Source organism: Petaurus breviceps, unplaced genomic scaffold, assembly GCF_028583685.1.
Source record: "Petaurus breviceps papuanus isolate PSGF00001 unplaced genomic scaffold, PetGlider_PUasm1.0 98, whole genome shotgun sequence".
NCBI lineage: Eukaryota > Metazoa > Chordata > Mammalia > Diprotodontia > Petauridae > Petaurus > Petaurus breviceps.
The window spans coordinates 31,050,571-31,075,871 of record NW_027187460.1 but is presented as its reverse complement, the minus strand read 5'-3'; the positions used below and the strand labels follow the sequence as shown (position 1 = coordinate 31,075,871).

Below are 25,301 nucleotides of genomic sequence, written 5' to 3'. Positions count from 1 at the left end.
TTATTTGCTTCTTCTTTCTTGTGGTTTCTCCCATTGGTTCTAATTCTTTTTTACAACATGACAAATGTGAAAATATGTTTAATATGAATGTATATGTAGAGCCTATATCAGATTGCATGCCGTCTTAGGGAGGGGGAGAAAATTTAGAACTCAAAATCTGATGGAAGTGAATGTTGAAAGCTAAAAATAAATAAAAAAATGTTTTTAAAAAATAGCTTAAGCTTTAATGGCTTAGATCTGCACTAAGACTTTTGGGACACCCTGTGTGCACATGTTCTCTTCCTCCTCCCCCCCCTCCCCCCCAAAAAAAACCCAAAGTTCCTTAAGAGCAGAGATTGTTTAATTTTTATCTTTGTTTCACTGGCACCTACCCCAGTGCCTGGCACCATGGTGGATGCTAAAGGAAGGTTTATCGATTGATTAATCTGTGTATGAATCTAATGTTCTTTACTATGGTGTAAGCTTCTTGAGAGCAAGGATAAAGCTCCATTTATCATTATTGTTGTTTGTCCTTCATTCTCAAAGAGGACTATGGCATCAGGGAGGTGATACCATGAAATGCAAGTGAATTGGATCTGAGTGAAGCAGGGCTGTGCAAAGTCACCAGCCTCACTCTCTCCTCAAGAGCTGTCTGGGTCCAGTGTTGACATATAGATCAGGATGACTGGAGATGGCCCTCACTTATCATTAGACCTTTCCTGAGAACACTAGAATCAGGGAAGCAGAAGGGGTCTTAGAGATTAGCCTGTCCAAACCACCCAGAAAACAGACTCAGAGGAGATCTTCTTTATCAGAGGGGTGATCTCATTTACCTCAAGTTACTCCCTAGTAACTGGAAAAGTCAGGATTTGAACCCAGGCCTTCCAACTACCAAATCCAGTGTTCTTTCCACTCTAATGAGATGCCTCCTGGGGCTCTAAACATAATGGGCACTTAATAAACATCTACTGACTGTCCAATGAATCAGGCCATTCAGCAGCCTGTTAATACCTGTGTGACAGCTGGGTTTGTAACAAAGGCCCCAGGGGCTCTGGACTCAGAGATTGTCAGGCAAGTTGTGCAATAGAGTCTGAAAGCAGGACTTGCTGCAACTTTGGAGGAATGAGAGGGAGGAGAGGAAATCGTTCCATTACTAACTCTGACAAAGGAATGAAGACGGATTCACCCCTTTGCCCTCTGGGTAGGGTGTATGCCCTTTATTTGCAGATAAGGAAATCACTTGGCTCCAGATTTAAGATCTATCTGGAGCATTGTTTAAATGCATTGCTAAATTCACTTCCTGGACCTGTGTGTGAGAGGGTTGTGTGTCTGTATACTCACCTACAAGCCCTGGGGGGGTTGTCTGCTCCCAGGGCACACATACATGCTAATTTTCAGCCCCTCCTTTTCTTCCTCCTCCCCTGCCTGATCCTGCCTGGCCCCCTTAGTGAGCTCGTGAACTCTCTTTGCATGGGACCGGGTTGGAGAGCTTGTCTCCTTTGTCAAACCTGCAGCCTTTTGGGGAAGTCTCTTCCTCCAGCTTAGAAAAATGCACAGGTCAAGACCCATGGGCAAGATCAAGAAACGCCTTCAAGAGGTCAAGAACCAATGGAGCAGGCTGACCAAGGTTGATTTCAGCCACAGTGAAAGCGCCAGGTTGGCCATGGATGCCCTTCTGGATGGCGGCCCAGAGTCATACCAGAATGCCTTGAGCAAAGAAGGGGAGGTGGACTTCCTGTCGTCTGTGGAAGCTCAGTATATTCAGGAAAATTCCAAGGAGCCCTATTATGCCAAGGAATCCCCTGTGGAGGGAGAGCTGGGCCTGAAGGTCAATGACTGCAGCTCTGTCCAGTCTGGTACCTATTTCCCCATGCTGTCTGAGGGCAGTGAGCCAGCCCTGCTGCAGAGCTGGAGTGAGGCCGAGAAGCCTTACCTGAAGGAGAAGTCCAGTGCTACCGTGTACTTCCAGACGGACAAGCACAACAACATCAGGGACCTCATCCGCCGCTGCATCAGCAAGACCAGTCAGGTAGAGAGGAGCCCAAGGGGGCAGGCCCTGGCCCTTTCCAGGTTCTCTGTGTGTATGGGGGGGGGGGGAGGCGGGGAGGCCAGGGACAGGGTGCGGAGCTGGGGCTCAGAACAGGTGTGGGGTCCATTTCACCCCGAGCGCTGCTGGTCCCTGCAGCTCCAGCCCCTTCTATCAGCCCAGCTTGGTCCCTGACTGCCGAGGCTTCTCACGCTGAGCTGTTTTGCTGAGCTGATAGAGTACAACCTTCTTGAGGACAGGAACAGTGTCATTTTCATTTTATTTTTTTAATCTCCTGTGCCTGGAACATAGTAGGCACTAGTTTAATGGGTCTTAGCTGATTCCCTTTGCTTAGTGGGGCAGCAGTAAAAGACTATCACTACAAATACACTACAAATCAAGTCTGTGGAGTACTTTGGATACTCCCCAAATACTTTACACATATCATACCATTTGGCCCTCACAGCAGCCCTTTGAGGGAGGTGCTATGAATGGGAGCATCCTCATCTAGGACTGGAAGTGACCTCAGCAGGAGCCCAGGCAGGAGCTAAGGCCCCGGGAGGAAGTGACTTGCCCAAGGTCACACAAATAGAGGCAGGATTCTAACCCAGGTCCTCTGATGCCAAATCCAGCCTTCTTTCCATTGTGTGAGAGGAAGACAAGGCCCTCCGATTTACAGCTCACAGGATTTGAAACCGGAGAGGACCTTAGGGAGCTTTATTAACAACCCCCTGTTTTACAGATGAGCAAACTAAGTCCTGCAGAAATTAAGGTCATATACCTAGTAAGTAGCAGAATCTGCACTTAAACCCAGGTCCTCTGATTCTTTTTCAGGACAACACACTAGAGACTCAGATTAGAAAAATTATCATCATTTTTATGTCACCTTCAACAGAGCCAGTCCAAAGCCTACCTTCCCCCAAATTGTTGCTGTAAGAGTGGGTCTTGGATTCCAGAAAACCTGGGTTCAAGTTTCACCTCTGTCACAGGCTGACTGTGTGACCCTGGGCTTAACTTCTCTGGACCTCAGTTCCCCCATCTGTAGAATGGGGATAACAATAGCATCTGTTTCCCAGCATTGTTGCAAGGATTGAACGAAACCATATTTGTAAAGTGCTTTGCAAACCCTCAGGGGCTGCACAAATGCTAGCTGTTCCCTCACTCAGCTTCCTTCAAAATAAGGATGTTAATACTTGTGATCCTTACCTCACAGGGTCCTTGTGAGGATGAAAAGAGGTGATGCAAAGCACTTTGTCCACCTTACAGAAACATTAGCTGTTATTTACATACACACGTGTATATGTGCGCATGCACAGACATGCATGCATATGCACTCACATGCACCTACACATGCATGCATATACATATAACACACACATACATGCATGTGTGTATGTATATATAATATATAATGATTTTATATAAACATACACAGATATAGATATAGATATATGCACACACACACACTAGACCCTTTGAAGACCCAAAAGAATAACTGCTCTGATGGTGGCATTTCAGACACCATGACACGCAGTGGGGGGACGTCACTCGAGAAAAATCATCCCTCTCCAATCACAGGATAGCCTCCTGCTGGCCAGCTGCGCTCCTTGCCCAGTGCCCCGACATCCTATCTGTGGAGATAGTGATGTCAAAATCGGAAGCCCCTTGAGGGCAGGGACTATCTTTTGTCTCTTCTTGTATCCCCAGGGCTTAGCACAGTGCAGGCACATACATAGTGGGTGCTTGATAAATGTTTATTGATTGTTGTCCTTCCACATAAATCTAGGCCGAATATGATTCTGAAGAAGGTGCAAAGGACAATCATTTCACTGTGTGTGTCCATTTGTGAACTATGTTCTTTAGAGAGGATGGGTCATTCTGCATGTCTTTCTTTGCCTTTCCCTGTTACCTTTGTCCCTTGTTTATCTGTCTGTCTCTGCTAAAATGGGCATACAAATTGGTTTTAGAGCTGGAAGGAGCCTTAGAAATCATCTGGTCTGAGCCCCACCTTTTAAATGATTGAGTTCGGTTTAGACTTACTCATGGGAAGGGGACATGCCACTTTGTCCCTTACACAGGTCTTTGCAGATTTGGTTTCTATGCTAAGGTCAGTCTTAGGCCTGAGCTCTCTCTCAGGTCAAATATTTGAAATCATTAAGTTCCTTCAGATTTCTCATCTGTGAAATGGGGCTAATGCTGAAGTACCTACATTGGAAGGTTGCTGTGAGGCTCAAATGGGATCAAGTCGGGCTTTGTAAACCTCAAAGTACTCTGTAAAAGTCATTGCTGGAGAAGCCAGCTTAGGGAAGGGGGTGGGAGGATGGTAATGGAGGGTGACTTTTTGGCTTGTCAAGGCACCATGAATCAGTGCTGACAGACGAGCACAATGAGAATGGTTCACTTGGGAACGTCTGCACCTGGGAGTCAAGGACCTGACCCGAGGTTTGAGCTCTGGATCTGTTCACTAATTTTCTTGTATGACCTTGACCAAGTGTTTTAACCTTTCAGGGGCTTAGTTTCCTCATTGCTAAGATGGGAACTAAAAATCTTGTGGCACTGAGGGTGGTGATGAGAGATGTACCTTAGGGAGACCTGGGCTCAGTAGAAGGATTTAGCAGGCTAGATCTGGAGGCTGAGGACCTGGCTATGAACACGGGCTCTGCTAATTAATAGTCACACTTTAAGGCTTGCAAATCATGTTCCATAAATGATGCAGTTTGATTCTCACAACAACCCTGCCAAATTTCAGGCAAGGCCACACTTTTCAGTGAGCTCTTCCTGGTTTCTCTCCCCTACGGACCCCAACCTCCGGCTTCTGGCGTCTTCCCCTGGAAGTTTGTTTTCTGTCTACTCTATTCAGTGTGCATCTTATTTATATAAATTGGTTGAGCTCCTTGATGCAAGGGATTATTTTTGTTCTTTCTGTCCCCAGCTCTTGTTGTTCAGTTGTTTTCAGTCATGTCCAACTCTTTATGACCCCATTTGGGGTTTTCTTGACAAAGATACTGGAGTGGTTTGGAGCTCATTTTGCACATGAGGAAACTGAGGCAAACAGGGTTAAAAGACTTGTCCAGGGTCACACAGCTAGTAAGTGCTGAGGCCAGATTTGAACTCATGAAGATGAGTCTTCTGACTCCAGGTCCAGGACCCTATCCATTTTGACACCTAGTTGCCCCATCCCCAACTCTTAGGTCTTGACAAATGCTTATTAATCCATTGATAAGGTGCTATTATTATCCCCGTTTTACAGACAAGGAAACTGAGGATCCAAGAAATTAAGCTTGTTTTCCCAGGTTGCAGAGTTAGTTTCTCATGTAGAATTTGAACCCATGCCTTCCTGACTCCAAGTGAAGCTCTCCATTCACTACGTTACCCTAGGCAAATCTCTTTACCTATCTAGCTCTCAGTTTCTTGGTCAGTATGATGAGATTAGACAACCTTCCAGCTCTAAATCTCTGTGGTGGTCTATCACTGGAGGTGTTCAAATGGAGACTAGTTGGCCACTTTGGGGGGACGTTGTAGAGGTAATTTTCATTAAAGTTAGATCTGATGGCCTCTGAGGTCCTCCCATATCTTCAATTCTGTGGAACAGAGGCAGAGAATAGGGGCTGGGATCTGTGACTTCATCTGTGTAGAGAACTCCAGGGTGAGGAAACCCCCTCTACCAATGTACCTTCTCTCCAACTCACAGCCTTAGAGAGCTGCCGGGAGCACCTGTTATGTGCCAGGCCCTGTGGGAAGTCCTGAGGACACAAAAAGAGGCACACGATAGTCCCTGTCCTCAGGGAGCTCACAGTCTCCTGGGAACTCAAGGGACAGACAGGATAAACTGGGCACCGTCTCCCGGGGAAGGATGAGAACAGGGAAACCTAACTGGGATGTGAAGGGAGTCAGGAAAATCAAAAGCAAGAGATGAAGAGGGAGAAATTTCAGTAATGACAGGTAGCCACATAAAATGCCCAGAGCCACGAGTTGGAATGTGACTTGCCCCTGGTCACAGAACCAGAGGTCGTATTTGAACTCGGGTCTTCCGTATTCCCAGGCTGACTCTTTCCATTCTACCACGGCCATAATCCCTGCATGGTCTAGAAATGAAAGTCATCCTTATTGATGTGCTTCAAGCGCTGGCATCGTGGTATTAGTACCAGTCACTCATAAAGCCCTTAATCCAGGTCTCCAGATGGACCCTCTCTCCTCCCTTACCTCGCTCCAACAAAAGGGGACTTTCTACCACCTGGGCAGACCTCTGGGGACGCACCTGCGGGCAGGGCAGTAGTCCCCCGTGATTTTGCCCAGGACAATGCTACCCCTAACACGGAGCCTTCTGTTTTCCCTCTTACACAGTCCTCCCAGTCCCGACCCCGCACATACTGTGTAACACCTAGACACCGACTGGCCGGGCTATTCCTCCATCTCCCGACTCCGGGAGTTTTCCCCGGCTGTCCCCACGCCCGGAACGCTCTCCCTCCCCATTTCTGGGCTTCCTTCCAGCCTCAGCTAAAGCCCCACCTTGTGCAGTCAGCCTTTCCCAGTCTGCCTTAATCTGAATTTGAGATTACCCCCAATCCATCCCGGAGGCATTTTATTTCTAGAGTTGCTTTCATGCTGGGTTCTCCCTTAAGACCGTGAACTCCTGGTCAGCGGGGTCTGTCTTCTGGACTTTCTTTGTATCCTCAGCCCTTGGCAGAATGCCTGGCTCCCAGCAGGCATTTAATAAATGCTTGTTGACTTGACGACAGGAAGCAGGACCTCTGGTCACGGAGGGCAGAATCTGAGGGCACAGCCATGAGCGGAAAAAAGTCCTGGAACCAGCCTTCTCCTGTCATAGCCACTGAGCATTTGCTGCGCTGGCATCGGGCCCTGCGCCAACTGCTCAAGGGCAGCCCAGCCGGGAGGGTTACAAAATGCTTCAGAGTGAACTAATGGAATCCTATGAATAATCTGTTAAGCCCCTAAGGAACGACAATGTCATCCATCCACACCAACCACCAGAAGGCAAAGCCAGTGAGCCCCCATATCTACAGAGGAGAGTGCTCCCCAAGGTGCCTGTGGGGCATGGTTCCATGGGGAGATTCCTGGGAAGTAGAAAGAACACACACACACATATCCTGAGCCCCCTCCCTGGTCTGAAGTAGGGCACCTCTTTGGCCTCAAGTAATACCAGCTGATTCGTGTGCAGAACATAATGAGAACTTTCATTTTTATTTTTTTAATTATAATATTTTCCCCAATTACATGGGTTTTTTGTTTTGCTTTGTTTTGCTAAGGAATTGGGGTTGTGACTTGTGGGACTGTAGTAAAGACCTGAGTTCAAATCAAGCCTTAATCCTTTTACCAGCTGTGTGACCCTGGGCAAGTCCTAAATTTTAACCCTCTTTGCCTCTGTTTCCTCATCTGTAAGATGAGCTGAAGAAAGAAATGGCAAACTACTCCAGTATCTTGGCCAAGAGAACCCCAATGGGGGTCACAGAGAGTTGGACACAACTGCACTACAAAAGAAAACACACTGTGTACCTTTTAATGTCCTTCACAATCTAGCACTCACCTACCTTCTCAACCTTATTTTACAGTGTTCCAAAAGTCTTGGTGTCGTTTTTTAAGCCTTAATGGGTTAAAGATTCTTAGGACACCCTGTTTGTTAGCTCCCCTTCCCTCGCTGCACATTACAGCCAAAATGGCCTTCTCATGGCTCCTTATCGATCTTTGCCCAAGTTTGAAATGCCCTCCCAACTCATCTCTGCCTTTGAGGATCACCACCTTATTCATGAGGCCTTTCCTGATCCCTCTGGCTGCCAGTGCCATCCTCCCCTCTCTCCCCACCCTAATCTATTTTGTCTCACATTTGAACTTGTCATCTCCCCCATAGAATGTAAACTCGAGGTTACACAGACTTTCATTTTTGTCCTTGTGCTCCCAACACATGGCACAAAAGTGGATAATAAGTAACTGCTTGTGATTGAAATCCTGCTCTCTTTCCCACTGCCCAGAATGGCCTGTCCTGAAGGGCATTAGCTCTCCCCATGAGGGGCAGTACACAGGGGCCTCTGAGGAGGAAGCAGCAAGTTAGAAGGTGTGATCTCAGGGAGCAGTGCCCACACATGAGGTTTCCCTGGCCACTCTTTGGTCTCTGGAGATAAGCAACCCCCTTTCTGGTATCTATTGGGGTGTGTGTGTGTGTGTGTGTGTGTGTGTGCGCGCACATGTGTGTCCATTCACAGCTCTGGGTATGCACATTGTATAGGTATCTATCATTCCTCTGTATCACAGGATCCCAGGACCTCAGAGTTGAGAAGGACTTCATAGCATCTGGTCTGACGTATTCCCCTTCAACCCCACCAAGTGGTCATCCAGTCTTTCCTTGACTAGTTCCAGTAAGGGGGAACTCCCCATCTCTCTCCTAAGGCTGCCCAGCACACTTCTGGATGGAGAGCACCATCGATTAGGAAGTTTTTTCCTAACATCAAGCCTAAATTCGTCTCTTCTCAACTTCACCCATTACTCTTACTTCTTTCTTCTGGTACCAAACAGAACAAATCTAGTCCCTTTTCTGAATGTCATCAAACATTTATTCAGTTACCTGCTACGTGCCAGGCCTTATGCTAAGTGCTAGGGATACAAATACAGAAACAAAAAAAAAAAAAGGTCTCTCAAGGACCTATTCTAACAGGGGAAGACCACACATAAAAGGGAGGGGGAGGGGGTTGGAAGAGGGAAAGGCAGAAGAGGAAGAGATGTGAAGTACAGAGAATCAAGGATGGTTGTCCTGGGCCCTTCCTCAAAAGGGAGGCTCCGGGAATAAGCCTCCAAGGGGAAAAGGAGACCACAGGGATGGAGGGAGAAGGCAAGCTGAGTCACAGTGGTGATTTCTATATGAGTCCTTCAGACACTCGTGTGTCTGTCTCATCTTTCTGTGCCCCTTTGTATATTAATCCATATACAGTGTGTCTTGATGTGGGTCTGTGTGTGCCTCCCAATGTATCCTTGCCTGTGATTGGTTATCATTTCCCACAAAGTGAGTTCTGCCCCTTTGCCCCTCCCTGTGTGTATGATCTATGCAGGGGTGGGGAACCTGCAGCCTCAAGGCCACATGTGACCCTCTACTGAATCCAACCTTCACAGAACAAATCCCAAACAAAATAAAAGGATTTATTCTATAAAACTTGGACTCAGTCAAAAGGCCGCACCCAAGGACCTGAACGCCACATGTGGCCTCAAGGCCACAGGTTCCCCAATCCTTTATTCTATATCTCTGCCCTTTTGACATGCTTTTCACTTTTTTTTTTTAAGCAATTGGGGTTCAGTAACTTGCTCAAGGTTACATGGCCAGTTATTTTGTGTGGGTGTTAAGTATCTGAGGCTGGAACCAACCCCGGGTCTCCTGACTCCGGGGCCGGCGCTCTTACTCACTGCGCCACCTGGCTGCCCCTATGCTTTTCACTTTTGACACTGATGCCTACAGAGACATCAGAGCAGTTCCAGTGGAAAACATGCCCCAAAACAGGAAGAAGAAAACTGGAGGAAAAGCAAAAGAGACAAGGGGAGAAGAGAAAGGGAGGGAGAAAAGGAGGAGCTCCAGCCCGGGTTGGAGAGGGTATGGAGTGGCAGAGGGGCATCAGCAATTACCCCAAGTGACATTTGGTAGTGCCCAGCTCGGCCACTTCTGGTCCCTCCAGAAGCAGCTGACGAATCCATTTCCAACATAATAAGGAAATCAAATGCAGCCAGGAGATACCTGGGCAGTCTTCAGTATGGGGATCCGACGAATCCCATAACGGTGGTGTTTTTGTGGTTGGTTATACAGCAACAAACTGTCACCCATTCATCTCCTAGAGCCTTCTCCCAGGTATGTCCAGCTCATGATGCAGAGACTTCCACAATAGCTATTATAATATAATAAATAACAATAAACAATAAGTCATAATAATAAATAAAAATAAATAACAAAATTAATATTATAATAAATAAAATAAAAGCGCTTCGTGGTTTACAAATCTTATCTCACTTGATCCTCATAACAACCCTGGAAAGTAGGTGCTATCATTATCCCCATTTTACCGATAAAGCAACTGAAGTCAAATGACTTGCCCAGGGTCCCCAGTGAGTGTCTGAGGTCTTGACTCCAGGTTCCATCCACTGCAGCACTGGTGGTATGGGCTGTTATTCAAGTCACCTACCTCTTCTCCTATACAGAATTAAAACTTCTTCCTTCTCCATCCATTAGTTACCACATCATCAACTTGTTTTAATTCCAAATTAGTCTGTCTTCACTAGGTGTCTTCTATCAGAGTATGTCCATGTATATGTCCTTGGGTCTACTGGCGCTGCCAAGTGCTCCTCGCCGACAGCCTCCATCAGATGAACGTGCTTAGGTGACATCACTGGGGGGAGTATGCACACTTAGTCTTGAATAATATTAATAAAAAATCATTGTTTTAGTGGTATGGATACAATGAGCATATGTAAAACAGAGAAGTTATGTCTTTTAAAAAATGCCTTTAAATACATCAACAGGGAGCTTGGCTCAGGGATTCTTGGAGTCAGAAGACCTGAATTTGAATGAGAGCATTTATATATCTCTAAGGTTCACAAAGCTCTTGTATGTGTGTGTGTGTATACATTTATATATAATTTATATATGTACACATATATGCATATACGTGTCTATACATATATGTGTGTGTAAATAAATAAATATATATATATATATATATATATATATATATATATAAAATCTCATTTGATCCTCACCAACAACTCTGAGAGGGGACAGCTTATCTCTATTTTGCATATGAGGAAACTGAGGCAGACCAGGGCTAAGTGAAATATCTGAGGTAGGAGGAAGCTTTCTCCTTTAGATTTAGAGCTGGAAGAAATCTCAGAGGTCCTCTAGTCCAGTCTCTTCATTTTACAGATAGGTAAACTGAGGCCCAGAGAGACAAAGGGACTTCCCCAGAGTCACACAGCTACTCAGTCTCTGAGGCAGAATTAGAACCCAGATCTTTTTGACTCCAAGCCCAGCACTCCATCCACTGTACCACCAATGTCCCTCCAAATGTAGGGTTTAAACCCCTTAGAATAGGGTGAGGCCCAGGAAGGGAGAGACCTAGGGAGTCACCAATGGCCTAGGATTCTAAATGTCTAATAAACAAGTTTGGGCTGTTCCATCTCTCTGACCATAAGCCAAAGGCAAAGGAGATAAGGATTCAAATAATCCCTTTTGGTTCCCAGCTTTCTCTGTGGGCTAATGGGGATTGGGGTCAGAAAATATTTTTGCACAGACCAAAACAGGTCTAGGACCAATTTGGGACCATTTTGGGGGTCCTCGAGATATATCATAATGCAGGCCCAGAGGGGTCATCCAGTACAACTCCCGGCTTTACCGATGAGAAAAACTGACTGCCAAAACAATGGAAAAGCCAGGAAGTGTGAGGCCTGTGTCATGGTCAGGAATGTGGGTGTGGGTGGAGAAAAGGGATGGTCAGGGGAGGTAAAGAAGTCCCTTTAACTTTGTAAACCTTCATGTGCATTATAAATGTGGACTATCCTTAGGCTCTTATTCTCACCTTGCTTTATACTTATCTGGGAACACTGGAGGGAAATCCTAATAACCTGGAAACCCATCTGGATGGGCTCCATGGCACATGGTGGTTCCATGATCCCATTTTCCAGGACACTCCAAATCTCTCTGTCATGATTCTAACAGGTCCTTGCACTTCCTGATTGACTCAAATATTTGCATTTGCTGTTGCTGCTATAGCCATCATTCCAGCCTGGTCTCTGAGCAAATCCTAGCTTGATTTAGAAGGCCCTATCATTTTTCCAAGAAAAAGCCACTTTCTTCATCCAGTATTCTCAGAGAAACCCCTCCCTTTTTTCCTCCCTCCATCTCTCCCTTCCTTCCTTCCTTCTTCCCTCCTTCCCTTTTTCCTTCTTTCCCTTCTTCCTTCCTTCACTTTCTGTCACTTTATTGTACTTTTGTCATTTGTCAAATGAAAGGAAACTGGACTAATGACCTCCAAAGTCCCTTCTTGTCCTATATTTATAATCCTATAATCCCATCTATCTTCCAGGTATTATAAACTTGGGTGTGGCTGTTGTTTCTTCATCTTTGCAGTCCCAGCCTCTACTGCAGGGGTTTGCACAATAGGAGCTGCTTAATATATGACTGTTGAATTAAATTAAGTTGAATGCTGCTGTTGGGGGAAGGAGTGTCTTTGGTCCTCTCTGCCTTGGGACCCCAGCTAGACCAGGCCTACCCCAAATCCAACAAGCTTGGCTGAAACCAGAACCAGTTCAGAAGAGTAATGAGGCAAACATTCTACCCTGAGCCCTCTAGTGAGCGGTCTTGTCTGCCCTGGCCCAGGTCCTGGTCATCCTTATGGATGTATTCACGGATACGGAGATCTTCTGTGATGTGTTAGAGGCTGCCAACAAGCGGGGTGTCTTTGTCTGTGTGCTCCTTGACCAATGTGGTGTGAAGCTCTTTCAGGAGATGTGTGACAAGGCTGAAATCCTGGACAGTCACCTGAAGGTAGGAACGACCTCAAAGGGGGCTTTGTTGGTTCTGACCCTTCAATCCTCTGTACCCCGAAAGGGAGGATTCCCAGGTCAGACATGGGTTCCAAAAAAAGAAAAAAAAAAACAAAGAAACGAGATGTGTAGCAACCATCCAGATAGCCCTGTACCGAAGGCTCCTCTCCTTGAATAAAACAGGACCTCCCTCCGCTAAACGTTTATTTTTGTAGCCTACAAAACAGAAACAGCCTAGTAGGTGCTCAACAAATGTTTCTTGAATGTATGACCAAATGCCATCAATGAATGCTACAGAAGAATTTGCTGAATACCTAGAGGGATCCTCAACAGGTAGATAAGCTGCAGAGATATTCTCCTCGTCTCCAAGGGAACCTCTTGGTAAAATGTCTTGGTGACTTCACAGGCCAAGCGAATTCTGGCGTATTCATCATCTTGATACACTAAATGGTCACTCAACAAACCGTCCATCCATCCATGCATTCATCTACCAAGCATTTATAAAGCACTACTCTGCACAAGGATTTATGATCCCCATACCCAGCATGTAGTTGATAGGTTTGGAAGCATTTTTCCAAAATTTCTCTTCCCTACACCCTCAAATCTTGACTTAATACCAGTTATTTAGAAGCCATCGAGGGCATTAAAGGAGCCATACAATATTATGTCTGGAAGAACCTGGATATAAACTGAATCTCCTGACTTCTCCAGCAGAGCTCCTTCCATTACATAAAGTTTCTTGACAAATGGGATGCTGATCTGATCAATTTTATAGGATTACAAGAGAAAAAAAACAACAAAACACCTGGCAGGGGCTTTATGGATAATTAAGTCCAACTCCCTCACTTTACAAATGAGGAAACTGAGGCCTAAAGCCATGTAATGACTTGCCCAAGGTCTCACCGCTAGCTATTGGTGGTTACTTTCTTACCCTTTCTAGTGTTACAGGGACAATGCCAGGAAAGAGCAGGTGATTAGAGCTGAACAGTGGTCACACTCAGGACATGAAGTCTTAAATTCTTCCTGGGGCACAGCTAAAGCATAGTCCTATCTTGTATGCAGGACATTCTTCCCCACTACACATGGACCAATGTGGTTCATAGGTTCAGGTCACTGAGCCCCTTTTCAAAGCTAACACTGGACCTAAACTAGTCATAGTAATAATAGGTATATAATAATATACCTGTAATAATAATTATCTATAGTAATAATAGTAATAATTTCTAAGCACTTTAAGGGTAGCAAAGCATTCTTCAAATGTATCTTTTGATCCTCACAACCTCATAGAGAGATAGGTGCTATCATTCCCATTGTACCAATGAAAAAACTGAGGCAGACAGGTTATAAGTTAACCTACCCAGGATAACACAGCTAAAAAGCACCTGAAGCAGGATTTAAACTCAGGCCTATGCTGACTTCAGTATTCTATCTACTCTACTGCCTGGTTACCTGCTTCAATTATATGATCTCTAAAGTCCTATAAATCCGGATTTTTACTAAAATTGGGAGGGACGTTTAAGAACATCTAGCCTAACCTCCTCAGAGAGTTACAGAACCTCCAGATTGGAAGGCACCACCCTCTACATTCTCCCCAACAAGCAATTATTCAGCCTTTGCTTGAAGACCTCCAGGGACGATGAACTCATTACCTTAGGAGGCAGCCCATTCCATCTTTGGATAGCTCTGACTGACATCAAGCCTAAATCTAATTCTCTCCATTGTTCCTACTTCTGTCCTCGGGGGCCAATCAGTACAAATTTAATTCCTTTGCATATAAGACAGACTCTAAATTCTTGAAGATAGTTATCATGTCTCCCCTCCCCCCACCCCCAAGTCTCCTTGGGCTAAAATTTAGGTTGACATTTCTTCTCCAGTTTCTTCTCCCCAATCCCTTCATTCAGTTCTTACCTCGAATGAACTGGAGGCCCTTCCTGGTTGTTCTCTGGATATTCTCTGGATGACTAATGTTCCTTATGAGATGTCACAGCAGAAACTGAACGCTCAAGGAAACTGAGGCCCCAGCAAATGAAGCTATTTGTCCAAACTCAAATAGGCAGGAAAAGGGAGGCTCATCTTCAGACCCATCCCCTCTAATTTCACATCTGGGGTTCTTTCCACTACATTACTTGTTTGCTTTAAGATTTGACATTTCCATGAGAACTAAGGGGTCACTCAATTATATCTTGAAATTCCTTCTAACAGAACATTTCAGTCCGGAGTGTGGAAGGAGAAACCTACTGTGCCAAGTCTGGCAAGAAGTTCTCAGGCCAAATCCAGGAAAAGTTCATCATCTCTGACTGGAGATATGTCCTCACTGGATCATACAGGTGAGACCTTTACCCAGCGCCCTCACCTTCCGTTGGGGGGAGGGGAGCCAGTGATGAGCCCATCCACACATTGAGCTAGGGGGACTAAGGGGAAGAGCATTGTTGGCATGGATGGCAAGTCCTGCACAGGGAACAGAAAATAAGCCAGTGTGGCTGGAACAGAGAGTGCCTGAGGGGGAGGGAGGTGAATCAGTCTAGAAGGCTTAACTGGGGCCAGGTTGTAAAGGACTTTAAATGCCAAACAGAAGTCTTTGTATTTGATCCTAGGGGCAACAGGGAGCCATTGGACCTTCTAGAGCAGGGGAGTGTCACAGTCAGAACTGTGCTTTAGGAATATCAGTTTGGCAGCTTGATGAAAACACAACTGGGGTCTATTGCCATAGTTCAGGTGAGGGAACATGAGGGCCTGAACTAGGGTGGAAGCATGCCCCTTTAATCACTTCTTTTCTCCCCCCCTAGTTTTCAAAAATCTTATTTATTGGCTCCTTCCTTGCTCTCTACAAACATGCCCAGATTTTCCCCTTCACTTGGCTCTCCTCAAACTATTGTTCTAATTCTCTCTTCCCTTTCATAGCCAAACTCCTAGAAAAAGCTTTCTATAGTTTTGGGGACAACTGCCTCACTTTCTACTCTTTTCTATCAAATCTTTGTAATATCAGGCTTCCAACTCCACCATTCAACTGAAACAGTTCCATCCAAGGCCTCCAATATCCTTTGCTTAGTCCTCATTCTTTCTGACCTTCCTGTAGTACTTGACTGTTGACTTACCCTTTCCTCCTATATTCTCACTCATTTCATGCTCTGAAGAAAAGAAAATCTTTCTGAGTCATGGTCACTTCTTAGGGTCAGCTCTACCCCTGGGTCAATTGCCCATAATTGTGACTGACTTACCCAAAGTGAAATATATATATATTAAACATTCATTGTATGCCCAGTCTCATGGAGATTAAAAAAAACCAACCACCATATGACCTAGTCCTTGCCCTCAGGGAGCTTAATATCTAGTGACCCATGGCACACACAGGACATAACTAGAAAGAAAAACACTGCAGAGAAAGAAGTAATCAAGCATCAGATTGTGAGATACAGACTAGAATTTTAGTGAATGGACAATCATCTTGGGTCAGGGTTACCCAGGAAAAGAGGAGGATCTTGGAAAGGAGAAGGAACAAGTACCCAACATTGAGATCCACAGGCCTGTATCAGCTTGGCTCAGATCAATTAGAGATGTTCCATTTTTCTCTTAAGTCCTTTTATTTGCCCCACCTGTAAACCACCTGTCAAGATGGGATCATTGATAAGAAGGTCCTGGGACTACAGACACATCAGGGAATTATGGCAGGTGCCAGTGCTCAGTTTCTCCAGGTTGGACCCATAGAGAAGACTGACAACAGCAGGATCAAATGACTGCTCAAGATGGTGGAATGAGGGATGCAAATAACCCTGAGGGCACTGTAGGTCAGGCCAGGTAGGCTGCCGGGTCCCTAAATCTGCCAGGGAGATGAAGAGACAACATCACAAGCAGGGCCAGCCTCGACAAGTAGCGGCTGTTGTTGCAAATCAAATGACAATCCTTTTCATATGTTTTGCATAAATTAGCCTGGAAATACACCACATCGCACGTTAAAAAAAACACACACACACAAAACAAACCCAATCAGAGGAGTAGTCAACCAGTATTTCCTGGCCCCTTCTGTAGGTCCAGGTCTATGTAGGGCTTGGGAGGGGAGAGAGAAGTTCTATAAAACAGAGACTCCATCCTGCCAGGCTACAATCTGGCTGGAGAAATAATTCTTTCACAAGTGAAACAGATATAAATGATATGAGATGGTATATAAAAGTACTAAACTGGATGGTGGGACTTGTAGGTGTGGAATGAGCCCCAACAGGGTGCTTGTTGTTATTGCTCAGTCATTTCAGTTGTGTCTGATTCTTTGTGACCCATTGGGGGTTTTCTTGGCCAAGATATTGGAGTGGTTTCTCATTTCCTTCCCCAGCTTATTTTATAGATGAGGAAACTGAGGCAAACAGGGTGAATTGACTTGCCCAGAGTCACACAACTTATAAGTGTCTGAGGCCAGATTTGAACTCAAGAAGATGAATCTCCTTGACTCCATGCCCAAAACTTCACAGCACCACCTAACTGACCTACACAACCCTGGGAGGGAAGTGCTATTATTATCTGCAGATGAGGAAACTGAGAAAAAAAGTTAAGTGACTTGCCCAGAGTCACACTGCTAGATCACATGTGAACTCAGGTCTTCATGACTCCCGGTCCAGTGTTCTAGCTACGGTGCCACCTAACTACAGAAGGCCCCCATTTTGCTCAAGGCTAGTCTTGGGTTAAAGAAATAACATCACAGAAAATTACAAAAGGTGAAGAGGCAACATCAAGAAACACAGACCAGCAGTAAAGAGCAGCTTCTGCTCAGCGACTCCCCCCTCTCTTCCCACAGAGAGAGGCTCTATTCCAACTGCCATGTGCACTCGGATTAACAGTTGGAATTGGAATTTGGAATTCTGTTGTCTGGTCCTAACGGGGCTGGAATTCTCCGGTTTGAAGCTGCTGCTTGTGAGCCGGGGCCATAGTCCTTGCTACTCAGTGACCAGAGGGGACCCATTTTGCCATTTCAAGCATTTTGGCTTCATTGAGATCTAAAAGGCATTTTGCCCTGGGCTTATTTTCCCTTTATTTTCATCCTCCCTGGTGCATTTTAAGGGGAAATGGAATCCACATGTTTCTAATTTATAGGCATTTCACTCATCCCAAGTGCAGTTTGGGAAGGGCTCTTACCAAAGGACCCCTCGTGTGGTAGTCCGTCTGCCTTTTCTGTGTCTTTTTGTCCATTTAGTGGAGATCAAGAAATGGTAACAAGTGAATGAAGCATCACCTTAAAAGGGGGTAGCTCCAGATGGAATTCTGCAACCTGGGAGATTTGTACTCAACCCAAATTTAATCCAAGCATTTCCTGGGCCCATAGTTCTAAGTAAGGTGGAAGGGAATGGGCTTGCCCCTTGAGCCTGTGAGACTGAACCAGGCAAGCTCCAAACAGCTAATTTTGAAGTGAGTTTAACAACAAAAAGAAACATGGGACAAAGAAAATCTTCCTCTCCGCAGATTCCCTTTCCAAATCCTTATTTCTATACTAATGTTTTCCTCTTGGGACTCCAAGCTTCCCTCTTGGCTGGAGAGGAGAGAGGCAGTCTGGGTCCAGCTGGAAAAATTTGACATTTATTGTGACTCAGGAAAGAAATAAACAATCAAATGATCCTTTTCTCTCTCCTCCTCCCCTCCTCAGGAATTCTTATATCCCAAAAACATGACATGGGGATCAAATCTAGAATGCTTTACCCTTCACTAGACCAAAGTTGCTGAATTCTTTTTAAAAAATTATTCTTTCCCTGCCCAATATTTCTTAATACCAGAGCTTTGCCTCAAAGTTAGCAATTAGGCAAATGCTTTCAAGCAACTTTTGCAAGTTCCTGCGACAATCTAAGGGCTGTTGCATGAAAGTCTAGGGTGAAGTGATCCTAATGGAAAGAAATACAAATTCCCAAACCCAGCCCACCAAGATGGGGCTTCCCCTGAGGCCTGGGAACACTAAGATTTGGAAATGCACTAATGAAATGATGTGGAGATAAAAAGCTAAATAACAAGTTCCCACTATCATCAAGCATAATGAAGGGCAGTGATCCGAGGTGATTTCAGCTTGAGGGAGCCAAGCTGAGCCCAGCTGCAGCCCCAGTTTCATATGGATTTATGACTGTCCTTGTCTTCATTGCCTGTGGGCTCCCTCTCCTCCTCTCCCCTCTCTTTCCCTCCCACCCAGAGCTGTTTATAAAAGACTTAGGACCAAGGAATTATTTCTTAGATTTTCAAGTTGGGTCCACTCTGGGATGCGAAGGGGTCTGCCAGATCTGCTTCTCACACAGCGGCTTTGCTCTGTGTGGGTTCCACTCAAGTGGAAACACATTTGAGGCAGGTTTCCACCTCCTCCCTCACATTCCCTCACCTTTTATGATAACCGACAAGCCTCAAATCAGTGGGTGAGATAGGAGGATGTCCAGTCCAAACACATGAAGACTCCAGGCAGAATGGGTAGATGAGAACAATTTGTCCTTAGGGTCAAGAAGGCAGCTGAGAGAGGCACTGTGAAGCACCAAGAGCTTCGTCAGACATTGAAGACACTAAGATCAACCACTGCACCCTGGGCCATCACCAACTGTCCTGATTTTTTTTTTTTAAAGCAATCGGGGTTAAGTAACTTGCTCAAGGTTACACGGCCAGTTATTTCTGGGTGTGGTGCTGAGTATCTGAGCCCGGATTTGATCCAGGTCATCCCGACACTGGAGCTGGTGCTCTTACTCGCTGAGCCACCTGGCCACCCCTAAGCAATTGGGGTGAAGTAACTTGCTCAAGGTTACACGGCCAGGTGTTTCTGGGTAGGTGCTAAGTGTCTGAGCCCGGGATTCAATCTCCAGGTCTTCTCAACACTGGAGCCGGTGTTCTTACTCGCTGTGCTACCTGGCCACCCCCAACTGTCCTGATTTTTGTCTTGCCTACTGGACTTCGATGACTAGAAGAGAGAATGAGGCTGATTACTTTGTGTAACCCTGCCTCACTTAAATCCAATTCACTCTCAAGTCAAGTCATCACCTCATTATGTCATTGGCCCTCTTTGAAAAATGAAAGATGAACAACAACTTAGGCCTGAGGTGCTTCTTCAGGGAAGGCGAATCTTGATGAACTCCCTTTACATTAAACTCATCAAAATGTTCATTTCCCAGGCCTTTTCCTCAAATGACCTTTGCTCCAAAGAGAATAGTTGTGGGAAATCTTTGTCTTTGTTGATTTGCTTTGAAATTCACAACGGAAGATCTTATGGCACCATCTTTAGAAGTCCATGTTTGTAAATGAGAAAGAAGCCTGTTTGATTTCCTAAGGTTACTGATTATTGTCAGGGTAGTGGTTGCTGTGGTTATAATCCTTAACAGCAATAATAACAATAGCTTTTTGGAATAAGACAATGAATCTAGCTGACAAACGTTAAGCCCATTAAGGGGAACCAGAATTGTTCCAGTAGCAATATTATCTTAGATTCACAAACCCCTACTATTTCAAGAGGTTTGTCTCCAGTCTGGCCATGGCCAAATTATCCTTCACCAACATGAGCTTTCCTGTCTATGATCTTCACCAAGTCTGTCGCATTCTTGAAACATCTAAACAGGGTCAGCAGCTGGTGGAAAGACTTGGAGTTGGGAAGACTTGAATTCAAATCCTACTTGTCTTATCAGCAGTGTGACCCTGGCCAAGGCACTCAACCTCTCTCTGCCTGCTTCCTTCTCTGTAAAATGGGGATAATAATAGCATCTACAGACTTGCTGTAACGTTCCTTTAGGTGATCTATAAATGCCACCTCTTATTATTGTGATTAGGCAGCAGATGATGAAGTGGTAGAGGATTTAGAATCAGAAAGACCGTAGTCCAAGTAGAACCCCTGACAAGTCACTTAATCTGTTTGACTCAGTTTCTTCATCTGTAAAATGGGGGATAATAATAGCACCTACTTCCCAGGGTTTTTTGGAAGATAAAATGAGATATTTGTGAAGTCTTTTGCAAATCTTAAAATGCCATTATAAATGCTAACAATCATTATTAGAAAGTCCCTAAAATGAAGCACTTGCTTAAAATGAAAATCATGGATACGATCATTTAGCAAGTCAAATCAACTCCATTCTCTGCTCTCCCTTTCCATTCTCCTCTCCACCCCCACCCCCCCACGACAATTAAACAGCTTAGGTTCTGACTTAGTACACCCACCCCACACAAAGGAACCCAGACAGTTGCAGATATAAGACTGGACACCAAGATCTTGGAAAGAATGTGCTAAATAGCTAGGCACAGGGGAATGGGGATGAAGGTGTTTTTGCTTAAGGAGGGGTAAAGATAAATGGATAGGGGTTTGGAAGTGGGATAAAAGTCACTTGAAATCTTATTTTTACTATCAAGACTAAGGTCTTTTTCAATAAACTCCTAAAGAACCTAACAACATAAATAATATCACTGATGGACCACCCAGTAGTCTTTCTCTGACAGTGGCAGCAAAGGATAGTTCCTTTCCAAACCAGGTGGGAGCTGACCTCAAACACTGGGGATGACCCCTATCCACATACAAGTTATCTTAAAAGGTCTCAGACTTAACTTCAAATAAACTGTGGAGATGCCACAGTTGTCCCTATAGAATATAAACTTCTTGAGGTATGGGACTGTGTCATTTTCCATTTTTGTATCCCTAGTACCCAAGACAATACCATTCGCATTATAGGCATTAAATGTTTGCTTAAACATCTTTTGGCAAGAAATTAGTTGTCTAGGCTGTGGTGCTTCCTCAATTTTTTAAGAAGAAGAATATTTAGGATGTTCTCTCTCCTAAGCTCTGAGGGCATGGAAAACCCCCTTCATTATACATGTGTATCTAACGACCTATCTATCTATCTATCTATCTATCTATCTATCCATCTATCTATCATCTATACACATATACATATAAACATACACATACATATATATATACATATACATGTACATGAGAAGGTTTGATAGATTAGTCATCAAAGGCATCTGTCTTGGCTTGTTAAATGGAATAAAGCCATGAATAACCTAATCTACTCTGGCAGGCTTTAGACCCACCTAGCTGAGTAATGGAGTGTGTGGGTCAAGAACTGAATATTCTAAATGGCCTGGGAAGACTAAATTTAAAATATAAGAAAGAATATTAGAATTCTAGTGTTGGGGCGGCCAGGTGGCTCAGCGAGTAAGGGTACTGGCTCCAGTGTTGGGACGACCTGGATATCGAATCCTGGGCTCAGACACTCAGCACCACACCCAGAAATAACTGGCCGTGTAACCTTGAGCAAGTTACTTAACCCCGATTGCTTAAAAACAAAAAAAGAATTCTAGTGTTGTCTTATTTTGTTTTTTTTTTTAAACTTTCTGCTATACAAACAGCTGCCTTCATACTCCTTTTCATAGATTTAAGAATTGAAAGGGACATTAAAGGTCAGTTACTACAACCTCTCACTTTTTTGGGTACATTTTAAATTTAACACAATAGCAACCAAACTGCCCTGTTTGTCTTGGTTCCCTTCTGAACTTTCTTCTATTCTTTTCTGGGTATTTTTCTTAAAGCTTTATTCATGCTCTTAATTTCCTTCCTTTTGGGGGGGGACAGAGGGCATCTCTATCATTACCCACAAACCCTTGCCACCCAAATTGAAGACTGACAAATATAACAAAGGGATACATTGGCCATATCTGAAAATATGTGTCTTATTCTCTAGTCCATAACCTTTCTGCCAAAAGCTGGGAAACATGCTACACCCTCAGCCTCCCAAAGTCCTAACCAGCCATTATATTGATCAAAATTCTGAAATCTTTCTGTTTTCAGCTTCAATATTAGAGTCATACAAACCATTCTGGTTCTGCTCACTTTGCTCTGCTCTTGGACTCATACAAACCTTTCCATGTTTCTTTGAAACAGTCTTTTTTGAAATTTCTTTTTTTTTTGTGGTGGGGGGGTAAAGATGTATATTTATTCACTTTACAAAGAGGGTGGTGTTTGGTAGCCATGAACAGCTCCATTTATAGACAAATAGACTGTACATTCTTTTGTAATTTCTTATGGCATAATACTATTCCATTACATTCTTCAGCCATTCCAACCCTTTTACTTTATACATGAGGAAACTGCACCACAAATGACTTGTCCACAGTCAGTGGTGAAGATCATAAGCAGGAATCCAACCTGGGTGTTCTGACTCCATAATGCTCTCTATAGTGTACCATCACTATGCCGTCCTAATGGTGTGTGGATTTCTAGGAAGATGCTAAATAGCAATAGCTAACATTTATAGAGTGGTTTAAGGTTTGCAAAGTACTTTACATGTCTTATTTGACTTCCAGCAGCCCCATGAGCTAGGTGGTATTATTGCCCCCATTTCATAGATGAAGAAATGGAGCCTGAGAGAGGATAGGTGATCTCCAGGTTGGAAGGCAGGATCTGAACTCAGTTCTTCTTGACTCTGAGCCTAATGTCTTATCTGCAACATCATCATCATAATAGCTTCAGTCTAGGATTCCGCAGTGCACTGGGAGCCTCCTCCTCCCCCTGATCTTACCTGACAGAACAAGAGAACAGAGTGTAACTCAAAACCGTGGCGATAGCGAGGGTAGAAGTCTGGTAACAGCCATGATGTAAGTTCAGTTCACCTAACCCTTTAAAGGTTTTTAAAGGCTTATATCCATCTTCTCCTAGCAAGCAGGCTGGGGGAAAAGAAAGAAGGAAAGGAGGGAGGGGGAGAAAGAGGGAAAGGGGAGAGAAGGTAAGGGAAAGAAAGAAGGGAGGATGGAAGGAGGGAGGGAGGAAAGAAGGAAGGAAGGGAGGGAGGGAAGAAGGAAAGAAGGGAGGGGGAAGGGAGGAAGGGAGGTAGGGAGGGAAGGAAAAAGACAAGGAGGAAAGGAGTAAGAGAGAGAAGGAAGGGAGAAAGGAAGGGAAAAAGAGAGAAAGGGAGGGAGAGAAGTAAGAAAGGAGGGGAACAAGCAGTCAGGAAGAAACAATTTGAATACTATGGAAACACAATCAGGATAACACAGGATCTGGCAGCTTCTACACCGAGAGATCAAAGGGTTTGGAATGTGATACTCCAGAGGTCAAAGGAGCTGGGATTAAAACCAAGGACCACCTACCCAGCAAAACTGAGCATCATGTTTCAGGGGGAAAATATGGTCATTCAATGAAATAGAGGACTTTCAAGCATTCTTGATGAAAAAAACCCAGAGTTGAATAGAAAATTTGACATTCAGATACAAGAAGCAAGAGAAGCATGAGAAGCTAAACAGGGAAAAGAAATCATAAGGAACTTATCAAAGTTGAACTATTAACATTCCTACATGGAAAAACAATAATTGTAACTGATGAAACTTTTCTCAGTATGAGAATAGTTGAAGGGAATAGAAATGTATATACATATGTATACATACATATATGTCTATATAGGAGCATATATGGGTGTATGAATACATATGTGAGTGTGTGTATATATGTTTACAGGTATACATAGATAGAGGGCACAGGGCCAGTTGAATAGGAAGGGATGATACTTAAAAGGTGAAATTAAGAAGTGAGAGAAGAATATAATGAGAGGAGATGGGGAGAGATAGAATGGGGCAAACTATCTTATATAGAAGAGGCAAGGGAAAATGGTTACAATGGAGGGGAAGAACAGGAAGGCAAAAGGGAATGAGTCAACCTTATTCTCGTTGAATTTGGCTTAGGGAGGGAATGACATACACACTAAATAGGGTATCTCACCCTACAGGAGAATAGGGGGGAAGGGGATGAGAAGAGGGGATGATGGAAGGTAGGGCAGGCGGGGGGGGGGGGAAGGGAAGTTGGAAGCACCCACTTTTGAAAAGGGACAGGATCAAAATAGAGAATAGAACAAGTGGGGGGTGGGATAGGATGGAGGGAAATATAGTCAGTCAGTCTTTCACAATATATCCACTACGGAAATGTTTTGCATAGTTACACATGTACAACCTATATTGAATTGCTTATCTTCCCAGTAAGGGTGGGTGATGAGGGAGGTAGGGAAAGAATCTGGAATTCAAAGGTTTAAAATCAAATGTTTAAAATATATATATATATATATATATATATATATATATATATATTACTATTATTATTGTTTTACATGTAACTGGGAAATAAGATATACAGGCACTGGGGCATAGAGATATACCGTGCCCTACTGGAAAGTCAAAAGGAGAATGGGGGAAGATATGGGAGAGAGCAGATTGGGGGAGGGGATATTCAGTGGGATCGCTGTTTTGGGGTGGTGGGTAGAGGAAAAATGGGGAGAAAATTTGTAACTCAAAATCTTGTGGAAATGAATGATGTAAACTAAAAAATAAAAATATTAAAAAAAAGAAAGGAGGGGAACAAAGGGAGGGAGGGGAAGGAAAGGAGGAAGAGAGGAATGAACGGAGGGAGGGAGGAAGAAAGGAAAGGAAGGAAGGAAGGAAAGAATAAAGGAACAAAGGAAGGAAGGGAGTCATTTTTACTGGCCCCTACAGGTTGGGTTGAAGAGATCTCACATAATAGGAAGTCATAAAAAAGCACTCTTGGGTAAAGCACCTAGTAACCTCTGTCTGGATTTAAGTATAGCCTTTTAAAAAATACTGCCATAGAAATCCATAGCATTTAAATGGGAAGATGTGAAACTGTTCCCTTTTTAAACATAAGTACAAACAAGTTAACTTCTGACTGAAATCCTCCCTTTCCTTCCCAACAAGTCTAGGGATGTTATCACCCTCCTCACTTTGGAGGCCAAGAATCTTTCTTCCATAGACATTTCATAGCCTCCCCGGAAGAATGAAT

The 25,301-nt window shown here is 44.3% G+C and overlaps 1 protein-coding gene across 5 annotated transcripts in view; it reads left to right on the top strand.

Annotated features, from left to right (window-relative positions):
* The first annotated feature begins 1,286 nt into the window (after positions 1-1,286).
* The window catches only part of FAM83A (family with sequence similarity 83 member A), a 43,192-nt gene continuing 19,177 nt past the window's right edge, over positions 1,287-25,301 (top strand). For 2 of the 5 annotated variants that reach the window (XR_011166937.1, XM_069080930.1), the window contains exons 1-3: positions 1,287-2,008; positions 12,369-12,536; positions 14,738-14,862. Coding sequence is in view for 4 of the 5 variants with exons in the window: in XM_069080930.1 (XP_068937031.1) it covers positions 1,529-2,008; positions 12,369-12,536; positions 14,738-14,862 (773 nt within the window). In the remaining variant the exon portion in view is untranslated. The remainder of the gene's footprint in view (positions 2,009-12,368; positions 12,537-14,737; positions 14,863-25,301) is intronic. The other 3 variants (XM_069080932.1, XM_069080933.1, XM_069080934.1) reach the window with 3 other exon arrangements.